The sequence below is a fragment of the Camellia sinensis genome, chromosome 11 (genome assembly GCF_055761805.1).
Source record: "Camellia sinensis isolate YWXY chromosome 11, ASM5576180v1, whole genome shotgun sequence".
NCBI lineage: Eukaryota > Viridiplantae > Streptophyta > Magnoliopsida > Ericales > Theaceae > Camellia > Camellia sinensis.
This window is the reverse complement of record NC_138971.1, coordinates 151,192,894-151,220,328: the sequence shown is the minus strand read 5'-3', so window position 1 is coordinate 151,220,328 and position 27,435 is coordinate 151,192,894. Positions and strand designations below refer to the sequence as shown.

Genomic DNA, 27,435 nt, shown 5'->3' with positions numbered 1-27,435 from the left:
CACGAAGCTGTGACTTCTCCTGAGAGTCCATTATGGAAAGAAGCGATCAAAAGTGAGATTGACTCCATCTTACAGAACCACACCTGGGAGTTGGTAGATTTACCTCAAGGTTGTAAGCCTTTAGGCTGCAAATGGATTTTTAAAAGAAAGATGAAGGCCGATGGGTCTATTGACAAGTATAAGGCGAGGCTCGTTATCAAAGGGTACAGGCAACGAGAAGGCCTGGATTACTTTGATGCGTACTCACCTGTTACTAGGATAACATCCATTCGGATGGTGATTGCGATTGCTGCTTTGCGCAATCTAGAAATTCACCAGATGGATGTAAAGACAGCTTTCTTAAATAAAGATTTGAATGAAGAAATCTACATGGAGCAACCTGAAGGATTTTCAGCTTCAGGGCAAAGCAGGAAAGTTTGTAAACTTGTCAAATCTTTGTATGGTTTGAAGCAAGCGCCTAAACAATGGCATGAGAAGTTTGACAACGCAATGTTGTCAAATGGGTTTAAAATCAACGAATGTGACAAGTGTGTTTATGTTAAAGACACTGACAGGGGTTATGCCATTTTGTGTCTATATGTTGATGATATGCTCATTATAGGTAGTAACGATGAAATGATCAAAACTACCAAGAAGTTGTTAAACTCTAAGTTTGACATGAAGGATATGGGCATTGCAGATGTTGTTCTGGGAATTAAGATTACCAGAATCTCTGACGGAATTGTACTATCTCAGTCTCATTATGTTGATAAGATACTTGAGAAGTTTAGTGGATCAGATACGAGTGTGTCATTGACACCTATAGACTTAAGTCTACATTTTACCAAGAATAATAATGAAAGTGTCTCGCAGTTAGAATATTCTCGGGTAATTGGAAGTTTAATGTATCTGATGAGTTGTACTAGGCCGGATATAGCTTACTTGGTTAGCAGGCTTAGTAGATACACAAGTAATCCCGATGCTTCTCATTGGAAGGGTATTGTGCGGGCGTTAAGGTATTTACGCTACACTCGGGATTATGGGCTGCATTATACTCGATATCCAGCGGTGCTTGAAGGCTATAGTGACGCAAATTGGATATCAGATATAAAGGACTCAAAGTCCACTAGTGGATATGTGTTCACTCTTGGTGGAGCAGCGGTGTCTTGGAAATCTTCCAAACAAACGTGTATATCTAGATCAACGATGGAATCAGAGTTTATTTCTTTGGATAAAGCAATGGAAGAAGCTGAATGGCTTTGCTATTTCCTTGAAGATATTCCAAGTTGGTCCAAACCTGTGCCTACTATTTGTATTCATTGTGATAGTCAATCTGCAATTGGTAGGGCACAGAGTAATATGTATAATGGAAAGTCTAGACATATCTGTCGTAGACATAATTCCATACGACAACTACTCTCGAATGGAGTTGTCTCTATAGACTATGTAAAGTCTAAGGACAACATTGCGGATCCGCTAACCAAAGGGTTAAATCGAGTATTAGTCGAAACGTCGTCAAAAGGAATGGGGTTGAGGCCTTTGGAAGTTACCGGAATGGAAACCCAACCTAGTTGACTGGAGATCTCAAGATCTAGGTTCAATGGGACAACCTAATTGCGTGTAACGGTGGTATGTCACTGAGGAGGTTAAACCTCTAGCCATTCCTTCTATCAGTGATACCTGCAAGTGTGGTTAAGCTGAGCTTTTAATGACTCTAGTGTGTTAAGCTATTGAGCTGAGTATAGCAGGATACTCAAGTAGAGTTACCTATGTGAGTGTGAAGTGGGGCCGCTTCTAGAAGAATTGGGCAGGCCAAGATTCTTTGAAACCACTCGCTGAACCAGGCTAGTGTCCAGGGCCACACAGGGCACACCAGTGAGAACATAATGGTGGTAGGAGTAATTCCCGTGTGAGATCTATTGTCTCAGTTTACATAAACGGCAGAGCAGTTCAAGATGTCATATTCACTGATCAGCCAGTAAACTCGATAGGTTTTCACTGGGAGAGGTTCAAAGCCAAAAGCTACATTCTCTGATGTCAGGGTTAGTTCGTTGTACTCTCTCTCAAAGTCTTTATTGTGAACGGTGTTCGTTTGTTGCGTCATTCGGTCAATTTTTATTCATGTGGGGGATTGTTGGAAAAAATGATTTTTGGGGACTTTAATTTAATATTAAAGTGTGGTGACTTTAATTAAAGATTAAAGTGGGTCCCAACCATCTATTGTGTTGGGTCCAAGTGGGTCTAGATACTTTGCATTGAGATCTTTACACCACAGATGGAATGACCAAAAACCATTGAGATTTGAATGAGAAATTACCTCATGAAGTTAGCTTCATGGAAAAAAGGTAATAAAGTTTGTAACTCCTGCCTTTATTGCAGAGGTTAATGGTGCATTATGAACAGCCATAAAGGCTGGAGGCTCTTCTTCTCTCCCCTATACATGTATAAATTGAGACCCTCCTGTCAAGTCTCAAACACATAAATTTTTACTTCCATTTCACAAGTCAGTTTGCCTGAAAGTTCCTACAGTGAGAGAGTGCTGCCACTGTTTTGTTCGCTAAGCTAGACAGAGAGTGCTTCTGCCGTAGCTGGTTTTGACCGTCGTATCCTGGGAGACAGACGCCGGGATTCCTCAAGCACTCGACCAGTGAGGCGGCGAAATCTGTTTTAAGGAAACTGCTTCCGTGCAGGCTTCGGTTTCGTCTCTTTACCCTTTTATTGTTTTGTGTATATCTGTTAAAATTTAGTTGTAATTATTAGTATGTGTTCTTAGTATATATATAATTTGATTTCTTCATAAATCTATTTATTTAATTTCAAAATTTAAACAACAATTTTAAATCAAAATATTGCGTATGGGTCAACAAATTTATTTTCATCATAAACAAATTTACATATCCCAATTGATTATAAATAAATAAAGAATGAGATAGAACAAGAAGGAAAGGGGTGCTCACCAATTGGCTTTTCCAATCGGAGGTGCTGTTGGGTTTGGTGGACTTCTCACAAAATTAACATTAATAATTTAAAGGGTTTAATATGTTAAATTCGTCAATTATTATATTTTTAAAAAAATTATATTAATTGAATATCAATAATCATTAAATTATATTAATCAAGTAATTATTGATATTAGTAATTCTTTAAAGAGATAAAATACTCGACAATTTCTCCACTTTAAATTAACAATATAAACTTCATAATAAGCCTATAAAAATCTAATAATACGTTCTAATCCTATTTTAGACCGGAGAAAATATGATCTGCGTGGAAAAATATCCTCCAACGACGACAGATGACCGACAACCGATGACACTGGTTGTTCAGACAATAATAATATTTCATTTTAAAAAATAAAAAACTTTTTTTGGATTTTTTTTTTTGCGAACCTACGAATCCCGCTCTCTCTATCTATCTCCCTCCCCACAAATTGAAACAGATAATTAACACGTAGAGAGTCGTAGAGACGAAGACGAAAAGACAAAGCGAAAAAGAAAGAAAGAGAGAGAGAGAGAGAGAGAGGAGTGTCCCAAAAGCAAGGAAGAAGAACAACATTCAATCCTTCTCACGCAAAAAAAAAAATTGTTTTGTCTGTCTGTGAATTGAATTTTGGGATTGCTGATTGTGAGAATGGAGGAGAGAGAGTGCAATATGGATTGCAATGGCACTGATGCAAATAAATCGAATTCATCATCGTCGGCGGGGGCCAAGTTTCCATTGACGTTTTGGGAGGTAACGGTGGCTTGCGGCGTCGTATTGATCTTCGTAGTAGGGCTTCTTGGGGTCTATCTTACGATGCCCGCATCTGATTACAGCTTCCTCAAGCTTCCCCGTACTCTCCAAGATCTCCAAATCCTCAGGTACTTAACAACATCTTTCATTTGCTTCCATTTTTTTTTTTTTCTTTTTTTAGATTTAAAAAAAAAAAAAAAAAAAAAACTGACTTTGTAGACAGATTTCCCGCTGATCTATTTTATTTTCTATATAAACAAACAGACTAATAATGTCAATTTCAAGTATGTATATAAAATGTGTAACATTTTTATTTATTTATTTATATTTTGGGATGGGGGGTAGAAGGAGTTGCACAAGCAAAAATAATAGTTCCAACAAGATTGTTGTTGGTTGATGATGGGTTGTTTTAAACACTGATTATGCAATTTTTTTAGATTGGGAGATATGGAATTGGATTACATTATCATCCTAATCTGTTCAGTTTTTGTGCTATTCGTGAAATAGTGAATAAATTTGCAATTTGAGTTGTGCGAGTTTGTTTTTCATCCAAAAATTTCTTCAAAAAAACTGGTGCTTTTATTATTTGGGGGTTTCTATATATTCTTGGTATAATACTGTAGATACATCCGCGTGAAGCACTAAACTCGAAACTTGACTTGTCCAAGGAAATATGACTTGTATTTTTACATGTTTACATTGTCATATATGATATATGTTTTTTTTTTTTTAAAAAAAATCAAATTTTTTTTGCCCTTTTGCACATCCATGTGAAGCACTAAACTGCATTGTAGCTAGTTATGTGTTTTTTATGGTTATAGTATTACATATCCATTGCTGCACTACTCTTCAATTGAAAATGTTGTGAGTTTAACATTCATTTCATAGATGGTGATGCAATATCTCAATTTTGTGGCTGAGATGATCATGACATCTGATTTATTAGCCTTGTGCTTCTTGTTTTCCTTTTCTGTTTCACCAAACATCAAATTCTGTTAGGTATGAAATCCTTTAACCTTTTGTTGATAGTAATGTATACATACTAGCGCTGAACCAACGTATTGTGCTGTCCTGTTGATAGGACATAACTCGTACGTCCAAGAAGCTACTGACATAATTTCATTAATTCCTCGGCATACTTATCTCCATATTTTGTTATGCTTTTCTTTGGATTTTTTTTTATACTGGATTGTAATTTTCCTCCTTGGTTCCTACTTTATCTGACATATTACTTGTGCTTCTCTGCTTGATGTGCTTGATCAAGTTCGTTGAGAGAGATCGCAAATGGCGATTCAGAAAAATATATTTTAATATTTCTATGGATGTTCCCTGTAGAGATCACCTGGAGAGCTACACAAGTGACTACACTATACAAGTCCTCATGGGGTACTGCATGGTCTACATTTTCATGCAGACTTTTATGATTCCAGGGACTGTTTTCATGTCATTGCTCGCCGGAGCCCTTTTTGGAGTCTTTAAAGGTGTTGCACTGGTCGTGTTCAATGCCACTGCCGGTGCTTCTTCCTGTTATTTCCTGTCCAAGTTGATCGGCAGGCCCCTAGTCTTCTCTCTGTGGCCCGACAAGCTTGTATTCTTCCAAGCACAGGTGAACTTCAAATCATCCCTATACTTATCTTGGCTCGTGTCAAAATTAAGTATTGAAGTTAGATATTTCTCTGTTAAGCCAGGTGGCTAAAAGGAGAGCACGGCTGCTGAACTATATGCTTTTCCTAAGAGTGACCCCGACCTTGCCAAATACATTCATCAATGTGGCTTCACCGATAGTTGATGTGCCTTACCATATTTTCTTCCTGGCAACATTCATCGGGCTCATTCCTGCTGCTTATGTGACAGTCCGGGTACTTTTTTTTTTTGGGCATTTTGATTTCATATCTCTTTGGCATTTTAGATTTCAATATGCTTATTTTGGGGAAAAAATTTAACTGTGACTACAAGATTAAGGAATACCTTGTTGCCTAGAATCAATCCACGTTTAATCTAACAGAGATTAGATCAATATGCATGCACACATACAAGGCCTGTTTGGTGAAGCTGAAAGTTGATAATTAAATAGTGAAGTTAAAAGTATCATCTTCCAACTGTTCAAATATCAAAAAAAATCGACTTATTTAATCTAGTTTTTCCTGATTAGCTATAAGCAACCGAGTAAGCTGCTTCAAACAAAGCATAGCAATGGAAAAGGTCGATTCTTAGATTCAAACTAAGAAGAAACAACAAAGTATTCATTCTTTTATTTTATACCTTTTTCTTTGAATTATATCCATTTATCTGAGTATTTACGTTACTTCATTTGCAGGCTGGAATAGCTCTCGGGGAGTTGCGATCGATCGGTGACCTTTATGACTTCCATTCAATAGCCACCCTGTTCCTTATTGGGATTGTATCAATTACCCCTACACTGATGAGCAAGAACAAATCATAGCAGTTATTCAGCTGGAACACACTGGGTTAACATGGTCTCCGTGATCTCTCCAGGCAAACTGGTTGCGTATCACTACGTTTCTGTACAGATTAGCATCGAATAAATACAATTTGTAGCTCTAATTCAGCTATAGATTCATCACTGCTGAAGCTGCAGCAATTGGAGGTGGTTCAGAGAAGGTGTTGGGTCTCCAATGAATTCTCTTCATTGTGTTTTAGTAGGATGGGAAGGAAAATATGTCAATAACATTTTGGATGGTGTCTGTGACAATCTTCAATGTTTAACATTTCATCATTGTTGAGAAATTCAGATGTAAAACACTTCAATATGATTTGTGTGCCAACAAAGAGAGTCATTCTAGAAATACAGAGTAGTCATAAATCATTTGCATTACAATGTCTCTTCAATTAAGAAGCTTAATCCAAAAAGAGGACAGTGGCTAGATAACTTATGCTAGAACTAGTATTTGGTTTAGTTTTAAAATCGTAATTTCAATAAAAAAAAATTTAATACTCTTAACAAAATATGTAATGTAAAAATTCTTTTTAAAAACTCATAACTAAACTATTTTCAAAACTCTATTTTAAAAATTAAAAAAAAAATTAGATCATTTTTTATTTTATTTTCTTTTTGAAATTTTTATTTTGTTTATATTTTGAAATTTTATATTTTCATAACTCTATTTTGTATTTTGAAATTTTTTATATTTTTTATTTTTTATTTTGTTCTATTTTGGAAGAAAAGTATTTTTTTTTATTTTTCTTAATTTTTTCAAAAGAAATATTTTGTTATTTTTTTAAGTATTAGCCAAATAATTTGTAATGATTTAGATATACATAGGGGATCCAAAAAATTTAAAATTAAAAAAAAAAGAGTAAAAATTATTTAAAATATTAAAAAAATAAAAATATTTTAAAAATAGAATAAAATATTTAAAATAAAAATTATATATTTAAAATATAAAAAAATACGACTCATTTTAAATTTTTAAATATTTCAAATATTTTAAAAAAAAATACAACGTACACATGTAGTACAGCACACATTAAAATAAATAAATATTTAAAATAAAAAATATTTATCCTAAAAAACTAAAATTAAGAAATTTTTTAAATATTTTAAAAAATAAACCCAAAAATTTTAAAATACAACTCAAAACTCAAAATACAATTCAAAACTCTTTTCAAAACACAACTCTTATAATTCAGATCATAACACAAGATACGAGCAATGCTATATACCACTAATTTACCATCACTAATACCACCACTAGTGAGGTGGCAATTAAAAAAAAAAAAAAAAAAAAAAAAAAAAAACAAGACACAAAACACATGTGACAGTGGATGGAACCCACTGCCACATCATTAGAGCCACCACTAATTAGTGGTCTAAAGCATTTTTGCACAAGATACATATATATATTGCCAAAAAGAGATCTAAAATATAAAAGTTAACATAGCAGGTGAGTATACAACACAACTGTTACAATCTCTGATTAGAGAAAAAGAAGAGAAGATGAAAAAAAAAGAAAGAAAGGGAGACCCATTCTGCAGATCACATTCAGGCATATTGTTAAATGAAATGGCTTCATGACAACCAAGCAGAAACAAATCATCCATCTTTTTTCCTTTTTTTAATTTATTTTGGTCTAGTAAATAGACAAATTAGCATATCTGTATAAAATATAATACAAACTGACACCTAATCCTTTCAGCATAACATTTACAAGTTTATATAAGTCATGTCCTTATTAAAGGCCTTTATTGCATGTAATCTTATCTGAATTTCCTGATTTTCTTACTCGGGCGGGCACTCCCTGGAGTCTGGCATTCCAGCTTGCGTTTTTTCCCAACTTGTTTTGAAGCATCACCACCACCATTCATTGCATTTGCCCTTCTGGCAGCCACTGCTGGTCTTTTTCTTGTTCGCTCTTTCAACTTCTCACCTTTCTGTGTCCTGAATTGTAATTTTACTGGCTCAATGACTTTTGCATGGACCTTCTTTTGGACGCCCGATTTACTTGCCCGCAGACCCTGGTAAGAGCTAGCAGCCTTTGTTGGAGTCCTTAAATCCACTGCTAACTTCTTGGTTGGAGAACCATTTATATCTCTGGGTGATGGGTTTTTCCTCTTAGATGGTGTGAGGTTTGGTTTAGCATGACAGAGCCTTAGTTCACGATCCCGGAGCTTCAAGCACCCTTTTTTAACAACCGAGTTTGCTGCACCCTGTATGCCAAAAAATAAGTGAAATTTAGATAATAATGCTTTGACATAGGGCATATACAAGATTTGCAGTCAGCATCATATAGAAAACTTTTGATCAAATAACTCCATATTATCCAACTTCTTGGTGACATTCTTCCAGCACTTGTGCTCCCAAGTTGGGTTACTTGAATATTTATACGATAATTTTGATAGATATGGATGGATTAGCACAAGATATACCAAAATGCGATTCTTTTAAGAGAAGATCTAGACGGTCCTGTAGGGAAAGGTGGTGGAGATGTGAGAGAGTACAAGAGTGTGTTCTGGAAAGAGAAAATGATGAAAGTGGCACTATCTTAGAGTTCGCAATGGCATATAATTTTGTAATAGCGAATGCATGTCTTAAAAAGAAAAATAGAGAGTACAAGAGTGCGTTCTGGAAAGAGAAAATGATGAAAGTGGAACTATCTTAGAGTTCGCAATGGCATATAATTTTGTAATAGCGAATGCATGTCTTAAAAAGAAAAATAAACACCTTATATCATTTAAAAGTGGAATAAATGTTGGACAAATATATTTCTTTTTTAACGAGGACAGTTGATACGAGGAACATGCAAGGATTGTAAATTACTAGTATGACATGTAAAGAAGTACTAGTATTACATGTATGTCATAGGAGATAGAAAAGTAGGAAAATTAATGCAAAGGGTAAAAATTTAGTTCACTTTACGAATAAAATGATTGAACAAGAAAAATGGCCTTCAAATGAAAAAACTAATGTTTTTTTAGTGTGAGTTGGAGCAAAAGGTTTATGATGATCCTTATCTTAAGTTAAATACAAAAGGATTGAAAAAAAGATATATATAATTTTAATAAGATATTTTATTCTTATTTTGTTTTTGTTTTTTTTTACGATAAGCACAAACTTAATAGGATATTAGAAAGGCAAGGTGGAGACTTAAATTATGCTAATTGCATTAAAAGCGAGTGTGAGAGATTGCTACTTCTGGGAAGAAAGAAAGAGAGAATGATGATAGAGGATTTACAAAAGCTGTTTGATGAAAACTACAAAACTTGAAATGAGAACTTAAAGTTCTCTAGCAATAACACAAGTCATAAATTCTTTCACAAATTTAGAGTCGTGGAGCATCTATTACTTTGTTAGAGATGTATATTACTTTGGAAGCCTAAAACAAAGCCTATGGCCCTCACACCAAGCAAGCTACTTTTTGGAGCAAAGCACAGAGTCCATGACATATTTAGGGTCTTGTTGGTAAATAACATGGAATCAATGAACATAAAGGTTTCAGGGTCACCCAATCTTACAATTATTGAAGAAAAGTGACCGCCATATGGTTCACTCAGTTTGAACTGCAGATTGTTGGGGTACTAAGAATTGTGTAAAACTAGATAAAAATAAGTGAAAGAGCAAGTAGAACCTTCAATCACTTTAAATGCATTCAAGGTTAAAAAAAATATGCCTTAAAAACTACTAATCATACCCTTGTTTTAAACAAGACGTAAGCAATGCCCTTCCCTGCACTAGTACCAGAATCTCTGATAACGTGAATGGCTTCAATGGTGGACTCCAGGTCCTTGATACCAGAAAATAACTGATAAATTTCTTCATCCTGCAGAGATAATAAAGCAAATATGCAGATCATTATAAGCAACATGAGAAGCAAATAGGCAGCCTGCATTCTGCAAAATACCCAGAGAGAGAGAGAGAGAATAAGAAGAAAAAGAAGAGCAATTCACCTTCACATCAAATGGGAGATTACCCACAAAAACCGTCCTCTTGTTATCATAGAGTGGAGCATTGTCTCCCTTTAGCTTCTTGCGAGGTGGGCATGCCCTGTCAACACGGATGTGATTTCCTCCAACCTAGATCCACAAACCCATTACAAATGCAGCTAAAACATTCTCCTAGCAAAATATCCAATTGTACCCAGAATCATGTTGATTAACTGTCAAAAGAGCAACATACCGCAGCCATATTATGGGCCAAAGAAGCCTGGGCAGCTTGCTCTGTTTCGAAGACAATGTAAGCGTGAACACTGCAAGATCCCAACAATTTATTATTGGTGTAATAACGACAATAGGAAAAAAACAAAACCTGATGAAACAATCAACACACTAATAGTTACAATTTAATATGTTCATGGACTCGTGTAATTAATGATTTTTTTAGGAACCAACCTGCTTTTATTAAAGATATAAAAATTAATGATTTGTGAGAAAGATACTTTAAAGATTATTAGTTAAATGTCTGTTGGATGGTTAACTGAAGAAGCCATATGATCAATGAAAATAAACCACTTCTAACAACCAATATCAGTAAAGAATCAAAATCACTCATTGAAGGATGTGCATACATTTTATTAAATGCAACAAAAGTACAGATATTGGGAAATGATAAAAGTGGACGTCTGAATCAATGTAAGAGAATTTCATTCAAGAACAGAAGGCAAAACTATAAATGGGAGCATATTAATACACGAAAAGGAATTCCAAAGGTAAAAAGGAGACGACGCCATTATGTCCAACGAATTGAAGGAATCAAAAATAAAATGAGATGATGCCATTAAATATCATAACTTTTTTGTGACAAGCATACTACATTTGATGAATTGAATTTGATAATTGATATATAAGCATACTGTTAAAATCCACCTACTCTCCACCTACTTCACCTACTTAAACCTACTCCACTAAACCTAACCCACTACACCACTACCACCTCACCTACTCCACTAAACCTAACCCACTACACCACTACCACCTCCACTTCACCTACTCCTTACCTACTACACACTCAACCTCTTCTATATATAGGAATCATGAATCATTGTAATAGAAATCAATATAAATCAATCAATAATACAATTCTCTATTTCTCTTTATACATTAAATTTCTACATGGTATCAGAGCAAGGTTAAGCACTTAGTATTTTTCGTTTCACCGGCGGGCGGCAACCTCGCCTTGGCATACCTTCCTCAACCTATTCCGCTTATTTTCTACACATACCTTCCCATCACTGCCTAAATCCTCTCTCTTGAGGCCAATGTGAATTCCTCTTCTTCATAATCTGCACTAACTGTGGCATCTTTTCCTGGGGCAAACTCTGCAACCCAACACTCAATCTATGCTTCTCCTCCATGCTCATTTGCCTCTTGTTAGGATCCTTCGCCTTCGGCTTTGGTTTGGGCTTCGCCACAGCCTTGAGCTTCACTGCAGCTTTCAACTTCACGGCAACCTTCGGTTTCACAGCAGCTTTTGGCTTCGCAGCTGGCTTGGCCTTTGCCGCTGGCTTGGGCTTCACAGCGGCTTTAGCTTTTGGCGCAGCAGCTTTTGTCTTAGCCGGAGCCTTCTTTTCCTTTTTCGCTTTTACAGCCTTCGGCTTTGCAGCAGCCTTCGGCTTTGCTTCCCTCTGGTGGCTCCCCAGGTTCCACCTGAGCTGCATGATTCATTTATAGCTGCAATTGATAAGGGAAGTATTAGAACAATGCCCAATAGAAGTATGCCAGCTGCTCCTTACCCTACTCCTGGAGCACTATTAATAGGTGATGCTTTCAACATGCGTCATCCTTTAACTGGTGGAGGAATGACTGGAGCCCTGTATAAGGTGTTTTGTGCATCTCCTGATCAAGCAAGGAAGGAAATGCGTGAAGCATGTTTTGATTATTTGAGCCTTGGAGGTGTGTGTTCAACAGGACCAGTGGCTTTACTCTCTGGTCTAAATCCTAGCCCATTAAGCTTGATACTCCATTTCTTTGCTATAGCCATATATGGTGTTGGCCGTCTCTTGCTACCATTTCCTTCCCCTAAGCGCCTGTGGATAGCAGCTAGATTATTTTTGGGTGCATCGGCTATCATTTTTCCCCTCTTTCTCTCACATGGGCTTGTCCCCTCTCTCTCCTCCGTTTGATTTCAAAATCCATTATTTTTTATTTATTTTCTCCAAACCATTTTCCTTATTTCCCCCATCTTTCATTTTGATTTCAAATATATTTTTATTATTTCTTTCTTTATTTTTCTTTCACATTATTTTTTAATCTTTTTCAAATTCCATTCATACCATATAGCTTTGCACACCAAACCATCTTTTATTCATCTCAGGGATCAACCCCGATCACAAAAAAAAAAAAAAAACAAAACAAAAACAAAAACAAAAACAACCACAACAACACAAACCACAACACCACAAGATTTGTTTTCTTTTCTGCAGACGGCCACCCACCGACCTCACTTTTTCGCCTATTCTGCCGGTCTTTTCTTCTTGCCTCCGTCCTGGGCGGCCCTTGACGGTGTTGCCTCCGTGTTTCCCACTCCACTGGGCACGATCACTCCACCCTGCTCCTCCACTACAGCATATGGCGGACCTCCAAATCGGAACATAACGGTGGCCTTCCGCTTCAGCTCCTTATTTTCCGCCTTTAGCACACTTATCTCTGCTCGCGCATCCTTATACATGCGTTGGAGCAGAGCCAGTTGGGCGTTTAACTGCTGCACCTCATTTGTCCTACTCTACAGCCGGTGCGACAAGTTTGTGACCGCAGTCATAGTTTCAACACAGGACTTCAATGTATACTGATTAGCTTCAATATCCGTTTGCACTGCCATTTTTTACTCCACCGACCGCATCGGAAAGTTCAACGGAGCAAAACCAGAGATGTTTGGTTGAGGTTCACAGGCCACCGCACCAGTTATCTCTCTTGTTGACTCGTTGAGGTCGGGAAAGAGAGTGAGCAGACCACGGGAAGAAGAGGCTATGTTCTGGGTAACTGAACGGGAAGAAGAAGCCATGTTTTTGGGTTGCTGAGTGTTTCAGAGAAGGGTTGGTTACAGAATGTTACAGAGAACGAAGAGGTTTCAACTGGTTTGTTATGCTTCCAAGCCTCAGACTTCGCTTTGGTTTATAAAGACAGAGACGACGAGGCCGACACGCGCTCTGTCAATCACGTGCATCGCTGCGTGTCAGGCGCCCCTTTTGATGGCTCGATGCTTTCTGTCGGGCACGTCTTTTGATGAAGTGGGCGCGCCTTTTGATGGCACGCCTTTTTATGGATTGGGCACGCCTTTTGATGGCACGCTTTTTGAAAGATTGGGCACGCCTTTTGAGGGTGCGACTTTTTAAGGGTCCGACAAGACTCTGTAAACTGTCCCGACATTGATTCCGGTTAGCTCTTTTATAGGTCCGACAAGACTCTGTAAACTGTCCCGACATTAATTCCGGTTAGCTCCTTTATGGGTCCGACAAGACTCTGTAAACTGTCCCGACATTGATTCCGGTTAGTTTCTACAAGGGTCCAGCAAGACTCCGTAAACTGTCACCACAGCTGTCACAACATTGTCTGCTACAACGGTCCGACATGACCCCATAAACTGTCTTCTCCAACGGTCCGACATGACCCCGTAAACTGTCCTGCTACAACGGTCCGACATGACCCCATAAACTGTCTTCTACATCGGTCTGACACCGCCATCCAGTGTCCTCTACACCGTTACGACACCACCATACAGTGTCCTCTACATGGTTATGACACCCCCATACAGTGTCCTCTACAACGTTATGACACCACCATCCAGTGTCTTCACCAATGGTCTGACACGACCATACAGTGTCTCTTATCCTCTTTTATTTTTATGTATTTTCTTGTTTTGTTACTCTCTCCAAACTCAAGTTGGTTAGTTCCTATCCCCCTTGAGTTTGCGGGGGGTTGTTAAAATCCACCTACTCTCCACCTACTTCACCCACTTAAACCTACTCCACTAAACCTAACCCACTACACCACTACCACCTCACCTACTCCACTAAACCTAACCCACTACACCACTACCACCTCTACTTCACCTACTCCTTACCTACTACACACTCAACCTCTTCTATATATAGGAATCATGAATCATTGTAATAGAAATCACTACACCACTACCACCTCCACCTACTCCACTAAACGTAACCCACTACACCACTACCACCTCCACTTCACCTACTCCTTACCTACTACACACTCAACCTCTTCTATATATAGGAATCATGAATCATTGTAATAGAAATCAATATAAATCAATCAATAATACAATTCTCTATTTCTCTTTATACATTAAATTTCTACACATACCTATCAACAGCATCATTTATTTTCTTCTGGATAATTGCACCCTTCCTCGGTTTTTTGGTCTGATAAAACAATAATCAATAGTTAAAACTAGAATAGGCTAACACGTATAAAATGAGCGGGAAGCACTTTACATGAAAACCAAGGAATAAATCTTGGAAACATACTTACATCCAATAGAGGAATGGACCGAATCCTCACAGACTCAACCTCTCCAAATTGGCTAAATTCCTTAAACAGAGCCTTCTTCTTAACCTTCAATGTTAAATTCCCAACAAACACAGTCCTCAAAAGTTTATCCTCATCATCAAAACCTTCCTTGGAAACCACCATGTCCACTGAATCATCAATCTTTTTCCTCTTCTCCCCAACAATTTTCCCTTCCAATCTTCCCTCTCCACCTTCATCATCCATCGCCACAACTCCATATCGGTGCGCTTCATACTCCACCTCGAGCTCATCCCTCTTCCTCTTCTTTTTCTTCTTCTCTGTCCCCTTTGACTCCAAACTAACTCTCTCATTCAACTCCACACCCATATCATGGTTTCCCCCCTCCTCCGATTCAAATCCCAAATTAGCGTCGTTTTCCTTCAATTCAGGACCCAAATCATGCTTTTTTCCTTTGCCTTTCTTGGCTTTCTTAATCTCCAAACGGGTACCCAAATCTTCATCGATTTCACCCGAATCAAAAATGGGTTTCTCATCTCTCCTCTTCCTCTTCTTCACCTCAACAAAACTAGGGTTTTCATATTCACCATTCGTAGAGTTCTCTGTATCATCTTTAGCGGAACCAAACCCTAATCCTGATTTTTGTTGATCAATGGGTTTTCTTCGGAAGGTAATGTGGTTGGAGAAGATGGAAACAGAGGTGTTCTGTTCTGGGACATCTCGGAAAAGGGTTTCGAAAATCTTACCCGAACCAGAAGCAGAAGCAGAGTTAGAATCGCCAGTGTTGGATGGATCTTTGAGATTCTTTGCCATTACATTCGATTCGATCAGTTGAGCCGTAGAGGAAGCGACTATATAGAGAGAATTCAAATTCGAGGGTTGGGATCAGAGAGTTTTTTGTCAAACGATGAAGCTTTGATTGAGGTACCGAATAAACCCTAGCTAGGGTTAGGTTAATGGTGAATAATGTTAACCCAGAATCAAAGATCACAAATAGCAGCACGCTTAAGAAAAGAGAATGTGTCAATTGACGTGGCTGCAGCGGTCATATTAATGTGACATTTTTAAAATTTTTAATTTTAAACATAAAATATTAAAAATAAACAAATATATCATAGTCGCATAATAGAATCAAGAATCGGATCTAGTTTCATCATTTTTAAAATCAGAATCAAAATTAGAATCGAAACTAATAAAAATCAAATCAAATTGGTGCTTTGAATCAGGTGAATTTATCGATTTTATTGATTTTTTTAAATATTTCTAAGCTAAACAATAAAATAAGATTTTATTTTAATGCATCATTGAAAAAATAAAGGGATTTTTTTTTAAGATCCTTGATATTATGATTTTATAGCATAAAGGACATCAAATATTTTTATGATGTCTAAGGTCCATCAACAATATTTTCATAATGTCTAAGGTCCCTCAACCTTGATCCAGAGAAATTTCAGTCCAGAGAAAATTGATCCAGAGAAATTTCAATCCAGAGAAAATTGGTGCAGAGAAATTTCAGTCCAGAGAAAATTGGTCCAGAGAAATTTCAATCCAGAGAAAATGGGTGCAGAGAAATTTTAGTCCAGAGAAAATTGGTCCAGAGAAATTTCAGTCCAAATTTCTCTGGAAAATCTAATTATTCTCAGAAATTTTTCAGATCTGCTGCTACTTTTAGCATGCAAAATGCCCATGATTTTGTTTGGTATTGATTAGTACTCTTTCTCTCTTGCAGTTTTTCCCCCTTGTCTTAAGTTTATGTCCAGAGAAAATTGGTTCAGAAAAAATTAGTCCAGAAAAAATTCATATCACAGAGAAATTTGGTTCAGAGAAATCTTGGACTTTCCAGAGAAATTTTAAAATTTTTTCTGATTTGAGAAAGGAAGGGAAAATTAGAATAGAATGGTTGAGAAGTTAGGTCAAAATTCACGAAGTCTTTGCATCTGAAATCTGAATAGATGAGGGTTTCTATACTGTGAGGAGTTTGTTTTCTGCATTTCAATCTTCAGAATTCCAGGCAAAACACAATGTGTAACAATTATCTCTGAATATGATCATGAAAGCCCAAGAAAGAGAGATTGCAGACACTTCTAGTGAGAGGGGAATAGATTTTAAACTGTTTGCTGTAGAATGTGATCTGATCTAGATACTACCAAAACACAATAATACAGATTATGCCCAGTAGTACCAATCCATTTTGTACATACATCCTAATTAATAAAGTTGGTTTGGTTTTCACTGCATTCCTAGACACAGCTTTTATTTTTTTGGGCAACTTTTGAAGACAAGCTCCACAAAGGGGTCCATTGAGGATGCTTCTTGTGTTCAAACAAAACATACACAATCTTTTATATATATATATATATATATAACGCTCAAGCCTTAACCCCCAAAAAACACAAAACATACAAAAGTCCAAGTCATATGCATAAACAAAAAGCAAGCTAGCTAGCTTTTAACTGCCAAAAACTAGGGGTGTAACTCGGGCGGGCTCAACCCGAGCAACCCGAGCCCAGCCCGAGTTTTTTTAGGGCTTGGGCAACTATATCTTGTAATCTGGACGGGCTTGGGTAGATTTTTTATGCCCGAATTGCAATTCGGGCCGGGCTTGGGCAGAACCAATGGCCAACCCGAGCAACCCGAACCCGAACCCGAATTCAATTTAATATATTATATAAATTATATAATATATAATATATAATATATATATAATTTAATAAATTATGTAATATATATAAATTAAGTAAAAGAGTTAGTCTTAATTTTTATTTTTATTATTTTTTTTGGTTAGTCTTCTATTAAGTAAAAGAGTTAGTCTTAATTTTTATTTTTTATTTTTTTTTGGTTAGTTTTCTACCATTAGATTAGCATCTTTTATGTCTACCCTTAGATCTACCTACAGGTTTTTGAACTCGGGCAATTCGGGCAATTCGGGCAACCCGGGTTCAAAATACAAAGCTTGGGCCGGGCTTGGGCAACAATGTTCGGGTTCATGGTCGGGCTTGGGCGGGCTTGGGCAGTGCCAAATACAATTCGGGTCGGGCTTGGGCAGACCCCCAACCCGACCGAACCCGCCCGAGTTGCACCCCTACCAAAAACCAAGAGAAACATAAGAGCATTGCATTGAATTGCACAAGGTTGTTGCAAGAGATCACTTCTTGCGTTCCAGACGCACGACAGCAATGCCCTTACCCTCCTTGTCGTCGAGAGTCTGACCGCTCGTCTGATCAGTGGCTTTGAGTTTTGATGCTGCTTCTCCAGCTGGAGTCTCTTTCATATCCACCATCACCACCTTCTCCGCCTCTTCTCCTCCCCTTCCACCATCACCACCACCCTGCTCACTCTCTACACGTTTCTCCTCCATGGTATCTATCGCAACGATCTGGTCCCGATGCAGTGCGACCTCACAAAACTCCGGTTCACTATCAATCAAATTGTCGAGGTAGTGGTTGTTGCAGAACATAAACTTTTCTTCAAGGAAATCGCCAACAGTGAATGGCTGGAGGAAGTTGAGGAAGCAGCTTATGATGCGGTTGATCTATTGGATTTGATGATAGCAAACAATAATTTTTGCAAAACCTTGTTATCCGGAAGCTTAATTCTATCACCTGTGTCTAATTTGTTGGGTATGGGGGGTGAGGGACCTTAGACTACAAAAGAATATATTGTGGACCTAATCCATTACTAAAAGGTGGATAGGGACCTTAGACCGATTTTCCCAAAAATAAATTGCCTCATTTGAAAATTGATTATTTTAATTATTTTTTAATTTTTTCTAAAAAGACATATAGAAAAACATAAAGAATAGTATAATAATTGTAAAGATTTTTTAATTTTTTAACTATTTCCTTCATGTTTCAAACAAAGCTTTTTTAAAGAATTTTAAACGATAAATTAAGTGATTCAATAATTGAACTATATTTGAAAATAATAATAGCGATGAAGAGGGCTAATGGTGGGTAAGGGGTTGGGGAGATTGGGAAAGCACAAAGGTGAGACAGGTAGTGGTGAGATTGGATAAGGGAGAGGTGGCTAGCAGTTAAAGAGGGTGGAGGAATAGTTGTCGGTGGGACTAGAGTAGAAAGATAATAATAAATAAAATGATATTTTCAATGAAAAAATAATACATTAACAAACTATTTTTTTACAAATTTTTCTTAAAATTAATTGCGGCATGGAATGATAAAACTTGGAATGTAAAATAAGACCCAATTTACTAATGTGATAATTGTCACATTAGTTTGAAAGAAAAATTTATTTGTATAACATTACTCTTTCCATAATTAAGGCCTCGTTTGGAGAGTGACTATTTTAGCCAAAAAGCCAACTAAAACTAGTCACATCACCTCTCTATTTTTCTACACATCTTTTCGTAAAAAGTCAAAAAATTACTAAAATATTATGTTCCCAAACGAGGCCTAAATAGGAAATTCCAGCTCTTTGTAATTTTGTTTTTACTTCACCTTTACAATTATTAATCCTAAATTTATTTATTTTTTTATAATTTTTCTTAAAATTTTAACCCTAAAATGGTTTTGACTTGGAAGTCCAAAGAAATAAGTCAAGTAAATTGGTTGGTTGCATGAGCCCCTTTTACTTCCTACCAAAAGATCCAAAAACAAAGTGAAACCAACCAGTACAAGGATAATTATTCAATACCACTAGCGACATTATTCCAAAGCGATTTAATACTATACATTTGAGTGAGTCCAAGTGTGTGATTCCAAATCTGTTTGAAGCAATGCCACTTATGACAATGAATAAATTTTCATATAGAAACTTGAATACACTTCCCAATAACACAGCCAAATAAAACTTCAATAACCTACATAATATAACATAGAACAAAATCCCCCAATCATCAATCAAATTCAACCCCTACAAGAAAATACAACATGGGTCAAAAGGATCTTTTTTGCACAGCCAAAACCCAATATACACTGCTGAAAAAAAACAAAGAGATCTCAAACTCATTCTCTATCGATGACTACAGGTTGCAGACCTTGGGCAACATTTCTAGTCAACTGCTCGGATGCAGCAGCGAGGCCCTGCAACATTCTTAGTATCTCGGTTGTGTCCTCTAAGTAGTACTTGGCCTTGCTCGGTTTCTGGCCAACAGTGCACGCAAACACTTCAGCAACCGGGGAGAGAGAGGGCCCTGCCATGGCGCTTAGTATCACCTCGAACATGTCCTCGTCTGACCTGTCATCCCCAACACAAAGTACAAAGTCTGGAAGCATGCCCTTCTGTCGCATGGTGACTAGGAGGCGCTCTGCTACGAGACCCTTGTTGACTCCCTGTTGTCGAAGGATAACAAGAAATAGGTAATAAGATTTTGAGGATGGGCTCACATAATTTGAATGATCCTTTTACTCAAAGAACTTTAAAAATAAAATAAAATAAAACAAACAAACAAAAACAAATATTGTAAGGTCACAGCTAATCAGATATTATCACCCCAAAAAAAACGGCGAATTACATTCCAGTGAGAGGGAAAAAAAATTACACAAACATGAACGGTGCAAGTTACACTTGCAACTCCCACTACCTTTTACTTGCATCCCATCACAAAACACTTGCCCCCCCCATATTTTTGTAATTTTTTGTCTGTCCCACTATGTCGAATTTTCCCCCCAAAAAAATGGAGGATGAATTGGGGATCCACTAGGAAGGAAAATAAGAAAATCCACAATCATGAGAGTCATCATCACGAGTCTTTTTAAAAATTAGTCATGAACATCAAGTTACACCTTTTGGCTCATTTCGCTTGATTTACATTTTAACTTAAAGATGTTCATCTTTTGCTTTCAAATGAACAAACAGAATCAGAGTAAATCATTAAAAACATCTCAAATAGTACTATAACAGTGGTAAATGAGGTTCACCGATACATTGTTTAAGATGAATTGTTGGAAACTATTCCTATATCAGCAACATTTATTTGGTCCTTTTAGGAGCTTTAAAGTCTCAAATTCAACCAAATTGTTTTCTCACCAAATTAAAATTTCCAAGTGAAAGAAAAAAAGGACTAGAATGGGAAAATAAACCATTTCACCTTGGCCAAGAAAATATTAAATTTTGAAAATTAATAATTCACTTTGGTCCATGCCACAAGGGGTGTGTGAGCATCGGATTTCAAAATAGAGGTGATCAAAGTGAAATTGGGACTAATCTCCCTACCCACAATGGGGCAAATGGTAATTATCCTTTTTTCCCATTCATACCACAATTCAACTCAATAAGACACAATCCCGACTAGTACATAATCCCTCTTCTCCAATTGGTTTTTGGGTAAAACAATATACTTAGTTCAAGTCCAAGCAATCACTTCAATTCCCACGTCACATCTTCAACTCTTGCCTTGTCTGTTTTAGACTTCCTCTCATCCATTTAGCACCATCAACTCAGATTGATTAGCTTTTTGCATATCAATGCATTAGTTGATTTGTGTTACACGTGAGTCCCTGACCACTCAGTCAACTTCCCTTCATTTTACCTTTAACCATTGCTGCTTTTATCGAGGGAAAGCACTAGTTTCCAACCTATATAACTAAAAGGAATAGAAAAGATAGATTGCGGTACATCGGCTCAGGTACAGGTGTAAGGTGTGGGTGCATATCCAGGGCTTGGACCCATCAAACCTCAAATTTAAGGTTACAGGGACTCAATAGAAAAAAGTTCATTTTTATATTTTATCAATTGTGGGAGATAAAATAGTGTTATTTGTAAGGTACAGTGTCAAAAACATATTTTACTCTAGTTGTAGCATTTATACAATAATACATATATATATATATATATATATATACATTTGATGATAGTGATAAATATAAATATATATATATATATATGTGTGTATGAGGTGTCCAATGGAAAGTATCTGGCAACATATCCCAAACTGTTGTCTAAGTGTCGGGTGTCCAACATAGGTATTGGTTTTATTTTGAAAAGTCCATGAAACATAGGTTGTGTACAATGAACTCATCACAAAAGGCTGAAAAATCAACTGGGGCAAGCTCAGTTGGTTAAGAAGGTCAAGGTTTGTGTCTTGTCACAGACAAAGCTCCCCCTCCCTTGGGCTACAGCCTCCAATCTACCCAAGGAAAAAAAACTGAAATAATTGCCTTTTCACTTATGGACTATCTGTCCTTGGTATGATACTGAAATTTTTTAGGTTAATGTGAATTCCAAGCTGAGTCCAAGAAAGTTTTCCATACTTCTACAGAGATGTACCAAGCCTCACCACTAACCTAAGTAGCTCCTGTTGTGAAAATTTTTAAGACAGATAAAAAATTAAAAAAACAGAAGTAAAAATAACTAAAATGGAAGAAGAGAAAAAGTAGTAGCCAAAGGGGCAATGCATGTTCCTGAATATATATGGCCACAAGAATATGACTGCAAAACAAGCCACAAAATCATTCTAAAGACTTGGATAAATTTTCACAGATAGGTATCCAAACATAACATCAAGGTCATATAGAAAGTAATAAATAACCAAAGATTGAAAATAAACATTAGATATTCATCATCCATCATTCTGCTGATGGTTAGTTTTAATTGCAAAGGCTCAATAAGGAACACGCAGTTCTTGAAAAAGTTAAAAAAATTAAATAGTGACAAAACTCAAAGCTTATGAGAAGTTTATAATACACACTACCAAAAGGATCATGTTAAAAATTTTTTAAAAAATAAGCTTAATTATGTTCCAACCATTACAATTTACAACTAAAAAGCGACCAACTCCAGAATAAGGTAATTGAAGAATCTAAACCACGCCTTTCAAAGAATCATATCATCATTTTTATGTGGATCAAACCAAATCAAACAAAGTCCTATGTCCCAATCAAGTGGAGTCGGTTGCATGAATCTTTTTTCACCATTTGGTTCTATCAAGGGCTATATACTTAATTAAACAAAATAAATACATATCTTTATATATAGAGATATAGATGGATAAACTTAAGCTAAAAACAAATTGGCTCCTAATTATCAATTAGAAAATTCTTACAAAACAGGGAACTATGACTATGGAACTGATGATTATGGTGAACTATATCACAAGAAAATGAAAAACAACATAGAAAAAAAAAATTAATTGAAAAAATGTACTACTAATACCTGTGGTTTAACTTCTACAATGTGTTGGCCGCTCTTAACAGAAACTGGTTCATTGGCAAGAACACTTTCGAGGTGGTCTAGAAGCTCCTTAGCTTGACATGAACCAAAATCCGGATCTGCATACTGGTAATTCCAAACAAGAGCACTCTCTTTAGCCTCTATGTAAGAACCATCTGTTGTTTCGGTGTACAATTTCATTACTGGCTCAGCAATCTGTTTCCAATAAAAATCAGGTACAGCAACACAAGTTTCCCAGTCTGCCTCATGATTGAGCCTGAAATATAATAAAACTCAACTAGGCTTCAATAGGGAGAAGAAGAAGACAAAGAAATAATGAAAAGTCGCTAGGAGGTAAAAAAAAGGTTGTTTGGGAGGTGGAATAGTGACTATATATCTGTATCAAAATATCACAGCTGCTGATGAACCGAATGCAAGCCTGTGTTAACATGCCCACATTGGATAATTTCAATTTGGAAAAAACAATAAATTTTCTAATTTCTAAGATGAGACAAGGTTAAAGGTGTACCTCACAAAATAACCATGCTCTGCTGCTATTCCAAGCTTTTCACACGAAGAAAACCATTCAGACACAGTTTTCTTGTCCTTCCCACTAACAAGGAAGACCACATTCTTGGGGTCTCTGCATAAGCTTTTCAACATTGCAACAGCCTCTGTATTAGGCGTGGTGCTAATTGAACTTTGCAGCATCATAGTACCATCATAATCCAATAGAATTGCCCGATTCTTGGTCCTCTTATACGATGAAACAATATGATCAACCGAAAGCTTCCTAAAGTTTGGATCCAAAGCAATAACACGAAATCCTAAACCAAAACCAATACCCCAACACATCCTCCTAACATGATCTCTACACGCCCTTTCAAGATCCTGCAAAAAACTATGTGCCCAATATGCAACATCGTGTGTATTCACATACCTATAGTGTTTCTCATGCCGCAACTGTTTCTCAGCTTCGGAGACGATTAAGGCCGAATCCATAGCTTCAGCCACAGCTTCAATGTTCCATGGGTTAACACGAATAGCACCGCTGAGAGAAGGTGAGCACCCAACAAACTCCGAAACAACTAGCATGCTTTTCTTCGGTGTTGATGAGTTTAGTCCCAAGGTCTTATCTAGCTTCTCATTTCCTTGTCGGCATATAACATATTCATAAGGTATAAGATTCATCCCATCTCTCACAGCCGTCACAAGACAACACTCAGCAATTACATAATAAGCGATTCGCTCATAGAATTGAAGCGTGGTATCAATCAAAACCACCGGATCATATCCTGGCCGTTTAAATGTTTGATTAATCCTGCTTACAGCAGCATAAGTTTCGGATTGGACCTCTTGGACATCTCTCCCTCGGCCTCTGGCGGGATTTGCTATTTGAACCAAAACAACTTTACCCCTCTTTTCAGGATGTTGTATGAGCAGTTGTTCAAAAGCGAGTAGTTTTAAGCTTATCCCTTTAAAGATATCCATGTCATCGACCCCAAGCAAAACAGTCTGATCCCTAAATTGATCACGTAACTCCACCACCTTAGATTCAGTCTCGGGAAGATCCAGCACAGACTGAAGCTGGCCCATGTGAATCCCAACTGGGAGAATCTTAATGTTTACAGTGCGACCATAGTACTCGAGCCCAATGTAACCTCTCTTGGATTGATAAGAAACACCAAGCATTCTACTACAACAAGAAAGGAAGTGCCTTGCATAGTCAAAAGTATGGAAACCGATAAGATCAGAGTTCAAAAGTGCTCGTAGAAGTTCATCTCTTACAGATAGTGTACGATATATTTCTGACGATGGGAATGGACTATGGAGGAAGAATCCGAGCTTCACCCTGTTAAATCTCTTCCTCAAAAACGTTGGCAAAACCATCAAATGGTAGTCGTGAACCCATACAAAATCATCATCAGGGCTGATCACTTCCATGACTTTATCGGCAAATATTTTGTTCACAGAAACGTAAGCTTGCCAAAGGGACCGATCAAACCTCCCACCAAGATCCGGTGATAGAGGAAGCATGTAGTGAAATAAAGGCCACAAATGCTGCTTACAAAATCCGTGATAGAATTTACTAAAGAGTTCTGGAGGGATAAAAGCCGGGACACATTTGAAAGTTTCGAGCAAGGTTTGTGCTACATCATCTTGTTCATCGGGGTCAATTTCTTCCTTAAGAGAACCAACATAGATGACTTCTAGATCATCGCCAAGACCATCTTTGAGTTGCAAAAGAAGGGAGTCCTCATCCCAACTAAAATTCCACCCTCCATCATTATCTGAACTTTTATGTGCCTTGAGTGGAAGTTGGTTACCCACAATTATAATCCGATCTTGAGAGACCGATGAGGGAGCATCAGAGCCAACACTATTGCAATTGTCATCATCTAATTCAGATAAGACCCCGGCAACAGTTGCCACTCGAGAAAACTTCCGGCCCCCTCGACCAAAATTTGGGGATCCACCGGAAGTAAGATCCAAAAGGTTAGAATAAGACCTCGAAACCATGATCAAATACGGAATTATGACTCAATTCTACTAAGAATACCAAGATGGCAATGTGTTTTCTTCTTTATCCAATAAATACTATCAAGTTCTGCACACAAAAAAAAACCCATCACAAAAAATCCTTCTCGGGATCTACCGTTGCTTCAGAAATTCAAAAAACAAAATATGAAAAAATTCAATGCAGAGAAAATACGAGGCATGATAAGAAAAAAAAAAACTGCAAAAACCTCACTCTCATAGAGAAGTCATATAATCAGTAAATACAACAACAATTGAGCAAAACCCGGAAAAATCTGAACAGTACTGAAGGATTGTACTAAAATTTGGAAATACCCAAGAGTTGAATAGGACTAAAAACAATACAATATTGAAGAAATTAAGAAATTAGATGAAGAAACACTAGGAATACCCAGAGTCTAAATCAAGCCCTAAACTGATAAAATTACCTCTAGGGATCAAAATCTACTCAAATAGCCACACATATTGAAATGCCTAATCAACCCATCTTCCAACAACAACCCCCCCCCCCCCCCAAAAAAAAAAAAAAAAAAAAGGATTGGAGAGAGAGAGAGAGTCAACAAGTAAATGGAACAGGAACAAACTCAGAACATACCAAGAGAGAAAAGTAGTGCACAGAAGTACCAGAAAGTAGAACACAAGCACAAAATGATAGAGCAAAATATGAGCTTACCTTTCAAGGTAGAGAGAGTGTGATCTGGGTAAAAACATCAAAGATTCCCATATAAAAAAAAATCCCAAAAAGATCCCTTCCTTTCTTTCTCTCTCTCTCTCTGCAACAATGGCATCAACAACAGACCCTTGTGCAAATTGACATTTCTTTTCTTATCTTTTTACATCTGAGAGCCAAAAAATAAAATTGAAAAAAGGATTATCCATTTACAGAGCATTTGATTCTCTCTCTCTCTCTCTCTCTGTGTCTGTGGAGTGCCTGTGATGAGAGCAAGAAGAGAGAATAGTGGGCTGCAACTTCTCACCTTAACTCTGGTTAATGTCCTTCTAATCAATTTTTACTGAAGACAGGTGTGTACCTAACTCTGCTTGAGCCCTTTTGTTTTTGTCTTCACCACGCGTGAATTTAGCGCGTGTAACCAACAACCATCTTTGTTTTTGGGTAAATTATTAGTAGACTCTAAGGCCATGTTTGTTTGGGCGGACTGGATTAGCATTCCCATGACTAATAATCCTAGAACTATGAATCCGTTGGATTATGTATCCTATCTTAACTAATAGTTAAGTTTAAAATAATTAGTCCCTACTTCAATTGTTTAACCAAATATCGGATTATTAATTTTATTGGATTATTAATCCAATCCAAAGCACATGTCCACTCAAACAAACATGCCCTAATAGTTAGACTTAATTTCTATCAAGTCTTATTGAAAATAAGTCTTGATAAAATTATTAATAAAAATAATTTTTTTATGATAATTTTTTTTATATATGTCGTTAAAAATTGATAATTAATGACTTTTTTTTATCATAATTTTTATAAATTATCATTAAAACTTATAATTAATAACTTTTTTTATGATAAATTTTTTTATAAGCCTTATTAAATAATAAGTCAACTTATTAAGATTTACACTTAAATATCCCTTCATTTTTTTTTGGGAGTGAACCGATTAGGGTGTGTACATATTTTCTGTTGTGTGATTTTGAGTGTGTACATAACATTAGCCTCGTTTAGGACGTGGGTTAAAAGGTCATTTTTTTAATTTTTAATTTATTTTAAGTTATTTTATTTTTTATATTTTTATATATTTTTAAAAAAAATTTAAAATTAATTTTTAATTATCTTTTCAAAACACCCTATTATCTTAGCATTATCCTATTATGTAAGATATTATTTATATCAATAACTAATAGATTTATTAATTTCAAATGCGATTCAAGCTGTAATTTTGTTTAGTTTTGAGTTTTTAAAAGTAATTTTTTATATTTTTTGAATTTTGTTGTCTTTAGTAATTTTTTTCATATTTTATTTAATTTTTTTTTTTGAAAATATTAAAAAAGTAAAAAGTTGAAACTATTATTGTAAACTCATGAAAGTACAACATTTATATATACAAATTAATAAATAAACTATTTGTACTTTCATAAGTTTGAAATAATATTTTTAACTTTCCAATTTTTTTA

At 36.4% G+C, this 27,435-nt stretch overlaps 3 protein-coding genes across 4 annotated transcripts; 1 reads left to right on the top strand and 2 right to left on the bottom strand.

Annotated features, from left to right (window-relative positions):
- The first annotated feature begins 3,224 nt into the window (after window positions 1-3,224).
- Window positions 3,225-6,518, top strand: LOC114281531 (putative membrane protein At4g09580). The gene is made up of 4 exons (XM_028224032.2): window positions 3,225-3,839; window positions 5,047-5,317; window positions 5,400-5,570; window positions 6,029-6,518. Exons 1-4 carry the CDS (start codon window positions 3,610-3,612, stop codon window positions 6,152-6,154), a joined length of 798 nt encoding a protein of 265 aa, XP_028079833.2. The 5' UTR covers window positions 3,225-3,609; the 3' UTR covers window positions 6,155-6,518.
- A 1,239-nt stretch (window positions 6,519-7,757) lies between these two features.
- On the bottom strand, window positions 7,758-15,692 carry LOC114281530 (uncharacterized). Its single transcript, XM_028224031.2, has 6 exons — window positions 14,653-15,692; window positions 14,485-14,543; window positions 10,346-10,415; window positions 10,117-10,242; window positions 9,861-9,989; window positions 7,758-8,379 (listed from the first exon to the last, which is right to left on the bottom strand). Exons 1-6 carry the CDS (start codon window positions 15,460-15,462, stop codon window positions 7,930-7,932), a joined length of 1,644 nt encoding a protein of 547 aa, XP_028079832.2. The 5' UTR covers window positions 15,463-15,692; the 3' UTR covers window positions 7,758-7,929.
- Window positions 15,693-19,453: 3,761 nt separating this feature from the next.
- On the bottom strand, window positions 19,454-26,329 carry LOC114281529 (alpha,alpha-trehalose-phosphate synthase [UDP-forming] 5). 2 transcript variants are annotated; one of them, XM_028224028.2, is made up of 4 exons: window positions 25,970-26,329; window positions 23,288-25,366; window positions 22,762-23,035; window positions 19,454-19,940 (listed from the first exon to the last, which is right to left on the bottom strand). In XM_028224028.2, the coding sequence occupies exons 2-4, from the start codon at window positions 25,276-25,278 to the stop codon at window positions 19,614-19,616; spliced, it is 2,592 nt and encodes an 863-aa protein (XP_028079829.2). In that variant the 5' UTR covers window positions 25,279-25,366; window positions 25,970-26,329; the 3' UTR covers window positions 19,454-19,613. The 2 variants fall into 2 exon arrangements, with proteins under 2 accessions (XP_028079829.2, XP_028079831.2); XM_028224030.2 differs by having other exon boundaries at window positions 25,892-25,990.
- Between the last annotated feature and the right edge of the window lie 1,106 nt (window positions 26,330-27,435).